This window comes from Triticum urartu, chromosome 6 (assembly GCF_003073215.2).
Source record: "Triticum urartu cultivar G1812 chromosome 6, Tu2.1, whole genome shotgun sequence".
NCBI lineage: Eukaryota > Viridiplantae > Streptophyta > Magnoliopsida > Poales > Poaceae > Triticum > Triticum urartu.
Genome location: NC_053027.1, coordinates 212,149,804 through 212,158,960, shown reverse-complemented (window position 1 = coordinate 212,158,960; position 9,157 = coordinate 212,149,804). Strand labels below are relative to the sequence as shown.

Genomic DNA, 9,157 nt, shown 5'->3' with positions numbered 1-9,157 from the left:
AACCAGCATGAGGTGTACAGTGTACTAGTTCATCCGTCCTACAGCCTATATCAGCACAACTAGATAAGAATATTGGTAAGCAATGCAGAGTACGATTTACAAAAAATAACAGGGGATGGGTGCAAACATCATCATCATAAAGTTATTCTAGACTGCTATCATATTTCTAGAAACGGAGCAAATGGCATCACACAAGACAATTAAGTATTAAAAGCATAGCATTGCCCAGAAATAGTATGTTGCAATTCCAGGAGCAAATGGATAATATGCAGAGCAACATTACTAGTCCCACCTCATTGACTAGTAATGAAACTGCATGATACATACTTCTGGATGAGTCGTTGTAGTTTACAGATCCTGTGATTAAGCTTTTTTTAACCCTCACACCGTAGAACAACCATTCTACAGTAAATTTTATAAAATAACAAGTGTGATTAAGCTTATTCAATAAACATATATTATATTTTCGAGATCAGCGTGCAATCAAATGATGGAATTCAATCGTCAATTGCAGCATGAAACTAAACTGTAATTGTATTTAAATTTCTCTATGTTTCCTTTTACGATGCGATTCAGTTTGGTTCAAAAGCTAAAAAAATACACCAGGCGTTATGCTAGTACTTAACTCAGTCTCACACCCATGCATGATGCGATTCGGTTCGGTTGTCCCACAAATTAGATACCCAGATTATATATACCAACAGATTAGTCTAATCGGACTGAACTGAAATCAAAAGTCCACATAATCGACTAGCTAGAGATTAAGATCATCATAGATGAAGTCAATTGACCTATAAAGAGAGCCCCGGCTTGGATCAACAATGCAAGGGATTCAAGATATAGTCAAAAATACAAGGGAATTAAGCAGCACACATACATCCATAGGAAATAAAATACAACTCTTACCTAGGGGACAAGCAAGCTTGGGCTCCATGGCAGAGGGCTAGGGCGGCGATGCATATCGACAAACGGGAGGGCCTCGGAGGTGGCTGGGGTTGCCAGAGAGGAAGAGCGGAGAAGGGGAGGTGGCGGTGGCGCAGCGGTGTAAACCCTAGTCCCCGCCTTTGCTCGGGGAGTGGAGAAGGGGAGGGAGCGGCGGTGCGGTGGCGTAAACCCTAGTCCCCGTCGGCAAGGCGCCTCCTCTTGGTGGCAGCAGGGCGGCATCATCGCTTTGCCATCTCGTTCCCTGCCTGTGCCCTCAAGGCTTGGGAGACGCGTGGATTGAAGGGGATCGAAGGGGGTTGGTTGGGCAAACCACGTGAAACAAATGGACCGTCGGGGTTTTCAGAGGTTTTTGAGCCCCGCGGGGTTGATCCTCTGGAAACCCTCTCAATCCCCTTGTACCAAATGAGGCCTGAGGGACAGAGCTGTGTCTGACATGTGGGCCCAACATGTGGACCAGGTGCCTTTACAGCCCGCGCTACGTCCAGTGTGAGCGACACAAGCATTTTCTAATTAATTGGCAAGTACAGATTATTCGGTGCATGTGCATCGCCGTTTATTTAAGGGTTTCTTATACAAGAATGGTCAAGGACCAAATTTGGGAGCTGTACATGTGCGTCGCTGTTTAAAAGCCAACCTAACAACTTGGATTTACGCCAGGCTAGTCTTGCAAAATAAAACTTGCAATTCGTCTTACTTGCATATTTGGATGTACCACACATGCTAGAAAACGATGATCCAGCTACGTGATTCAAAGACATGCAAAATAAAACTTTAACTGTCCCATAACCACTTTTTTGTTAGACCATCGGACAGTAATTCCAAACTGATAGACAGGCAGGTCCATCTTCTCAAACCTTCAGACGCATCGGCGGTATAACGTACGTGCCCCAATTTCCCTCCAAACCAGCAGCAGGCCTTCCAGCATCCGATTTTGCCACATCACGGTCCTAAACAAATAAACCACTTGAGTGACGTTATACTAACACAGTACCAAGTGCACGAGATAAAAACATACCCCGTATACATATCCAATCCTTTCCTTGTTAATCCTAGCATCAGCAGCTGGGAAGCCCCTTCTTCCCAGCTGGCTCTTGTCCAAACCATCAGCAGCAACAGTTCTTCCAGCATCCGATATCAACACATCAGTCCTAAACAAATAAACCACTTAAGTAGTGACATAACTAACAAACAACGCACGAGATAAAATACATACCTGGAATTGATATCTAATCCTTTCCTCCATAGCTTTCATCTTAGCATCAAAACCCTCAGGCAAATCCGGTGGAAGAACCACGCAAAGCCGTGGTGGCCACAAGGGATCGTGGCCACCTTTGTATTTACCAGCGTCAATGGGGTGCTTCATACTAACATTGGTTTTTTTACAACCATAGCATGTACCTTCATATTTCATTTAACTAGCTCTTAAGAGATATTAAAATGTATGCTCAAAAAAAAGATATTAAAATGTACTCCCTCTGTAAAGAAACACTTTACAGAAGGAGTATATGTGGTGAGCCTCAAGCAAGGGAACAAGCCAAACAGCTATATGGACAAAACTTGCCGAAATCTAAAGTCAAGACTAGTACCGTTATCAACAGCAGGTTTAACCATATGGAGACAGGTGAGCTTGGATTGTAGTCCTCTATTCATTCTCAAGACTTCGGGAAAGAAGAGATTGTCGACGCCACCTTTAGTCTTTCTAGTACAATTCAGATGATAGTACCAGCCACCTTTGCCCTCATAAACTTCTTGGAAGCTCACGACATTTTCAACATTATATGCATCATCCTGAAATCAGATTGCATCAACAATTAATTGGTACAGTACAAGACAATCAAGGCGGCATGAGCGCATTCGACAGAGTAGCTACAAAGGTAAATTAGCAACTGATGCAAGTGAGTCCCAGGAGTGAGGGAGAGTGAGCAAACCCCCAAAAGATTATTCTCCTCATTGTACTTGTCCAACAAAGCTTGAATCAATAGCCCCATATGATCTTCATCCGGATTGGATCTCGAAGAATACTTCCTCGTGCCATCTGGCCAGTGAAGAGCATCTCATATAGCAATCTCCGAACTGGAAAGCCCATCGTTTGTGCACCTGAGAAACAATGAATGGAAGCTAATTAATGAAACTTTAACCCTGCAAGAGAGCAAGAGTGAGAAACCTTGGACAAGTGAGAGGAGGAATAAACCTGCTGCTGGCTTCTGTTTTGATTAATTAGAGAGCTGTCTATTAGTAATTGCTTCTTATTTTCGAAAAGACTAGGGGGAGCTAAGAAGAAGCTTTACATTTTCCGATCACGTAGTTTTTCAAGGTGGCAGAGTATAGCCTTGTTAGCTTCCTCCAAGCTCCGGAACGGCCCACCCAGCTCAGGATATGTGTGGAAAAATCCCCCAAGATCTACTCTGATGAAAAATTGATGATTCCAACCGGCAGGTTTCCGGGCCAAAATGGGTGGCGTCAGCGAGTGAGTCACCTCCTCTGCCCATGTGGAGGAAGCGTCCTTGGATGGCAACATATCTGGCTGCAATCTGGTTTCACAAGAGATCTCTTCATCTACTTAGATCTCTTCATCTACATACCACTCTGTTGATCAGTGTGTTTCAAAACTGGCAAGGGCAAGAGAGTACTGAAAGTTGGGCTAACTGGTTCAAATTGGGCATTGAAATTCATTTAAGAAATTTGATTTCGACTAGAACATAAGCATAAAGGAAATATACAGATAAGAACAAATGGATAATACATACTACCAACCATCTCTCCCCGGAGAGAGAGAGAGAGAGAGAGAGAGAGAGAGAGAGAGATTAATACGGTGTAGGCTGCAGCGGAGAGGAAGCGTTAGTGATTGACTCCAGTGTTGTAGTGTCAAGCAGCTCCTTCGAGGCCAGGACATTTGGTTCTCTGTCCTCATGCCTTAAATGAAAAAGAAAGAGGGAGATTGTAATGCAGAAAAAACAATCTGGTTTCAAGAGTAAAGAAATAAGGAAACGACAAGCAACTTAGCTATCTTCATCTAAATACCGCTCTGTTGACCAGTGTGTTTCCAAACTGGCACTGGCAAGAGTGATGAAAGTTGGGATAACTAGTTCAAATTGGGCATTGAATTCATTTAAGAAATTTGATTTCGACTACAACATACGCATGAAGGAAATATACCATTAAGATCAAATAGACAATACATAATACCAACCACCTCTCCCCAAGGAGAAACGACACGCAACTTAGATATCTTCATCTAAATACCGCTCTGCTGACCAGTGTGTTTCGAAACTGGCACTGGCAAGAGAGTGATGAAAGTTGGGCTAACTGGTTCAAATTGGACATTCAATACATTTAAGAAATTTGATTTCGCTAAAACATAAACATGAGGGAAATAATACCATTAAGATCAAATGGACAATACATACTAGATACTACCAACCATCTCTCCCCAAGGACGAGAGATACATACAGTGTAGGCTGCAGCAGAGAGGAGGCGTTAGTGATTGACTCCTCCAGTGTTGTAGTGCCAAGCAGCCCCTTCGAGGCCAAGACATTTGGTTCTTTGTCCTCACGCCTGAATAAAAAAAAGAGGGAGATTGTAATGCAGAAAATCAATCTGGTTTCAAGAGAGTAAGGGCCCGTTCGGATCCTCTCCAGCTTCTGGAAATAGCCTGCTTCTCGCGAAGCCAGCCGCAGACAGCTTCTGACGGGAGCAGAGATTCGTTCGGCAGCAGGGAGCAGCTCCAGACACTGTACAAACTCGAAATAGCCCAGGAACAGGAAGCCGGCATGGGAAGGGAGCTAGGAGAAGTGAGCTCTCTGGTGTGGATCCGGCGGCAAGCTTGACGGAGCAGGTCAACCGGGTGCCGGCGACGAGCGACGGAGGGAGCTGAGGTAGGATCAGGCGTCCGGGTGCGCTGAGGATGGGCGGGGGAAGGAGGAGATGGGGTGGCGAATGCAGTGAGTATGGGACGGGGAACCTGCGGGGGCGCGGCAGAGCACCGGCGCCGCGTTGGATGGGTGGCAGCGGCCAGCGGCGCCCTCCTACGGTTACAGATGGGGGAGAAAGGGGACGAGGGGAGAAGAGAAGCTGGGCGACGGGAAAGCGCGTCGGGCGAATCAGTACGCAAGGATTGACTTGGTGGTGGCATTCTCATGTAAATTGCAGCAACTCCACCTTCCGCTTTTTTAGAAGCTACGCTTTGGCTGCTCCAGGAAATTACACTGCGAGAGGACGGGCTCCGCGAAGCAGGCTTCCAGAAGCTAGCGCGTTCGGGCTGGCTTCACGCCGGAGACGGTGAAGCTGGATCATGGAGAGCCTCCGAACGGGCCCTAAAGAAAGAAGAAACAACAACAAACGTGGATCTCTTCATAAAACAATGGGCTGCTGTTTTGAACAAGCAATTCAAGCTAGTTGTCACCGGAGATCAAGTCAGAAACCATCTCAAGAAGTGGAGGAAGATTTGGGGGAGGGTAGTCAATTTGAAGAATCTAAAGTAGAGCTCTATGGGATGAAGATACTTGCACAGCTAGGCTCAGCGATGAACACTATGCAAGGCATTGTATGGTATGCTTCTAATGCTATGAGCAATATCATGCCATTTCATGTCTAAATTATGCTAATCACTTGCACTTTTTTGTAGAACCACAAATCTGATGGCCCCTTCTTGAATGCCATGGCAACCATTTTTGGAACAACCACGGCTACGGGGATGAATGCTTAGGTCCAGGAATGATCTCCTTTCTATTGATGTCGACGATGAGGAAAATGGTGAGGTGAATACGTCACCATATGTTGGTGAGAATTCTAACCCCAAAGGACCATCAAAAAAGAAGGCTAAGGTAAAGGAAGTTGATGATGATGACCTAGTTATCACTCTGAAAGATGGGTTCAAACTTGTGGCTGAAGATCTTGTAAGTCTAATGGAGATGATGAAGCTATAGCCGATGACCTTTGGGATGTAGTCTCCCAATTGCCAGATTTTGATGAAGAGCACCTTGCCCACTACTATGCTCATCCCGTTGACAATCCCAAGACAACAAGAGCCTTCATGAAACTTTCCCAAACCAACAAGTCTGTTTGGGTGAGTAGGTATGTCAAGAAGAACTTCTAAATTCAATATGGTTGTATGGCTCTCAAGTATGCTAACTTGACATGTATGGCTGTAGCGCACTTTGGTTGCTTTTGGATGTTTGGTATGTGAATTAAGACATGTATGGCCGATTGCTTTTGGATGTGGCAAATGAACTTGTTACCTTATTGCTACCTTATGATGTTGTTGAAAATTGTGTTCTATGTGATGTCATATATGTATCATGCTTGTCAATATACAGTTATGTTGTTTTTCTTGAGAAATAATACAAACAAAGAGTGCTGCCGAAACTTTGAATGTTTGTTAATTCATTTTTCATTCCATGCTTGCAACCCAAACACAGGAACAGAACCGTTCCATTTTACTTTTTTGCTCATACCAAATACAGGAACGGAACCAACCCGTTCCTATGGAATGGAACCATTCCATAGCATGGCAGTTGGTTCCTGAACCAAAACACCCTTAAGAAATTTCATCTCGACTAGAACAAATGGAAAATACATACTACCAACCACCTCTCCCCAAGGACAAGAGAGAGAGAGAGAGTCATACAGTGTAGGCTGCAGCAGAGACGAAGCATTAGTAATTGATGACTCTTCCAGTGTTGTAGTGCCAAGAAGCTCCTTCGAGGCCAAGACAGTTGGTTCTCTGTCCTCACGCCTGAAAAAAAAAGAGGCAGATTGTAATGCAATAAAAACAATCTGGTTTCAAGAGAGTAAAGAAAGAAGAAACAACAAACTTAGATCTCTTCGTCTATATACCACTCTGTTGATCAGTGTGTTTCAAAACTGGCACAAGCAATAGAGTAAAGGAAGTTGGGCTAACTTGTTCAAATTGGGCATTGAGTCTATTTAGTACTCCCTCCCTCCAAAAATATAAGGCGCACTTTATTTTTGCTGGTCAATGACTTAAAATTATTATGTAGTTATATGAAATGAAAGAATTTTGCAAGAAAAATACAGCAATACCATTTATATACACTCTAAATTATAAATCCAAATAATTCGGTACATACTAGTGGTCAAAGTCGTGCATTAAAGACTGTGCAAAGTAAGGCACTCCATACTTTGGTACGGAGGGAGTAGTATCTAAGTTGTAATTAGGGTGCGCAGAGATATAAAACAAATTGAATTCGTTTCTGTCCTTGGTCAGTGCAAGGTGCAGTGGTGTGCCAATGGTGTAGTCGCACAGCAGTATAGGCTCAGGCTCAAAATGTCTTCTTTTTTAGCCAAAACCGTAGAACAATTGTTCTACGGTAAATTTTCATTAATTAAACTTCAGGCTCAAAATGTCAATGGACAAAACGACTAAGATTTGCATGCGTTGATGATTGATTGATGGTACCTAGCTAGCAAAACTGTTATTCGAAACCCATGAGAGTGTCCATCAATGCACAGTTTTATTGTCAGGTATCTGATCAAGAATGTAAGTTCTTATAAGTTGGCACCTAATTATGGGTTATTTGCAGCTAATTTGCCAAAAATGGGTCGGATGAAGCGCATACATTTGAGCCAGCTTCAGCTTTTGGGCAACAGAAGCTCTGTTCAGCAGATCATCGATGAATTGCCATCCGGAGGGATGAGGGCTTGGAGTGGCCGTTTGTTCAGCTGCAGTCTGATCTTCCTCGGTGGCATCAACAACCCTAATCAAGCAAGTTTCAGGATTCAATAAACACGGAAAGACATGATAACTACTGCAAAAACAAAATTAAAAAAAAAGTCGCATACGGCGGTGGAGAATCGTGGGGCCTCGTCCAGAGGTCGTAGAGGACTTCCCTGAAGACATCTTGGACGGGCCGTGTCAACCCGTTCATGTCTTTGGTGACGAGAAACCCATACATATCACTGTAGGCATGAATTATGCGGTCGTCAGGAAGAAGACATAGGATAAGAAGGGGTTTGTGGGGATCGCCACCGATGGTGGCGTCGGGCGGGCTTCGCCATGTGGGGCGGTGGACGATAGCGGGGCAGGTCGGAGATGACTTCCCTGAAGAGATCTTCGACACGTCGTGTCGACCCGTCCATGTCGTCGGTGACGAGAACCCCGTGCCTATCATTGTAGGCATGGATTATTCGCTTGTCAGGAAGAATACATCGGATAGGGGGTTGGTGGGCATCTCGGTCGCGGTGGCGGCGTGGGACGGGCTCCGCGATGGGGGGTGGAAGATCGCGCGGACTCGTCTGGAGATCGTAGAGGACTTCCATGTAGACATCTTCGACGGGTCGTGTCGACCAGCGGAGGGCATCGGTGACGAGAACTCCATGCCTATCTTCGTAGATAGAGATTCGTCGACCGTCGGGAAGAAGAATTAGGTCGGGACGACGAAATAGGGACGTGGGTTGCTGGTCGCCTCCGAGCGTCGGAGGAGGGGAGGAGAGGGGAGAGGGGTGCTTTGGTTGGTTGTAGCGGTCGCGGTCGCGAGGTCGGACAAGCTGCGCCATGGGGTGCGGGGGGGCCGGCGGAGGACGTGCTAGGGTTTGGAGATTTCCTTTGGATCGAAGGAAAGTTTTTTTTTTCTTTTTTAGGGTTTGGGCGAGGGGAAAGGTGCGCTGTGGTTGTTGTCGTTGGGGCCTCTGGGACTGGACTAATATAAGTGTTTTCTTTTTAGTTTATTTATTATTCGAAATCACTAGTTGAGGAATACTCGTTACAAAGATCATTCCAACTCCTCCGTATGTGTCACTTGTCGTAATTTGGGAGTTTTTTTAGATTCGTTTATTCAAAACATTTTATCTCTCAAACCGTGTGTCCAAATCTCGAACTGCTTTCATCGTTGGATTCCTTGCGTCGAGATCTTTAAAATTAGATCCCATGTTGATTTGACGAACTTTTTTGTCACGAAAAAAACCGGACGAAAAACGAACCGGAAACACGAATTTTTTCCTTTTCCGGAAAAGGCATGCGTGTGCCTCTCACGAAATTACAACCGTGTTTCTCACAAAAGCAAAATCGTGACTCTTATGAAAGAAAAAAAAAGAGAAAATGTGTTTTCTTTCAAGGACGCACAGCCATGACTCTCGCGAAAATACAACCATGACTCTCGCGAAAGAAAAAAAACGCGTTTTTTCGTTTTCGAGGAGGCATGGCCGTGACTCTCGCGAAAGGAAAAAAACCAGAAAACGCGTTTTTTCATTTCC

The 9,157-nt window shown here is 44.7% G+C and overlaps 1 protein-coding gene across 3 annotated transcripts; it reads right to left on the bottom strand.

Moving 5' to 3' along the window:
- Positions 1-1,473: 1,473 nt before the first annotated feature.
- Positions 1,474-8,581, bottom strand: LOC125512489. 3 transcript variants are annotated; one of them, XM_048677587.1, is made up of 10 exons: positions 7,748-8,581; positions 7,525-7,662; positions 6,573-6,680; positions 4,397-4,501; positions 3,757-3,858; positions 2,874-3,042; positions 2,532-2,733; positions 2,159-2,343; positions 1,961-2,093; positions 1,474-1,892 (listed from the first exon to the last, which is right to left on the bottom strand). In XM_048677587.1, the coding sequence occupies exons 1-6, from the start codon at positions 8,083-8,085 to the stop codon at positions 3,000-3,002; spliced, it is 834 nt and encodes a 277-aa protein (XP_048533544.1). In that variant the 5' UTR covers positions 8,086-8,581; the 3' UTR covers positions 1,474-1,892; positions 1,961-2,093; positions 2,159-2,343; positions 2,532-2,733; positions 2,874-2,999. The 3 variants fall into 3 exon arrangements, 2 of the variants coding, with proteins under 2 accessions (XP_048533544.1, XP_048533542.1); XR_007285399.1 differs by lacking the exon at positions 4,397-4,501 and having other exon boundaries at positions 3,234-3,858; positions 7,748-7,765; XM_048677585.1 differs by lacking the exons at positions 1,474-1,892; positions 1,961-2,093; positions 2,159-2,343; positions 2,532-2,733 and having other exon boundaries at positions 2,901-3,042; positions 3,234-3,858; positions 4,353-4,501.
- Positions 8,582-9,157: the final 576 nt, after the last annotated feature.

What these genes read in the sequence shown, in the direction of transcription:
- LOC125512489 (XM_048677585.1), bottom strand. Translation starts at nt 8,085, where the DNA reads ATGCCTACAATGATAGGCACGGGGTTCTCGTCACCGACGACATGGACG. An exon ending in CCCCACGATTCTCCACCGCC is followed by an intron (nt 7,663 to 7,747) that starts GTATGCGACTTT and finishes TTGCTTGATTAG; the next exon opens with GGTTGTTGATGCCACCGAGG. An exon ending in TCTCTGCTGCAGCCTACACT is followed by an intron (nt 4,502 to 6,572) that starts GTATGACTCTCT and finishes TTTTTTATTCAG; the next exon opens with GCGTGAGGACAAAGAACCAA.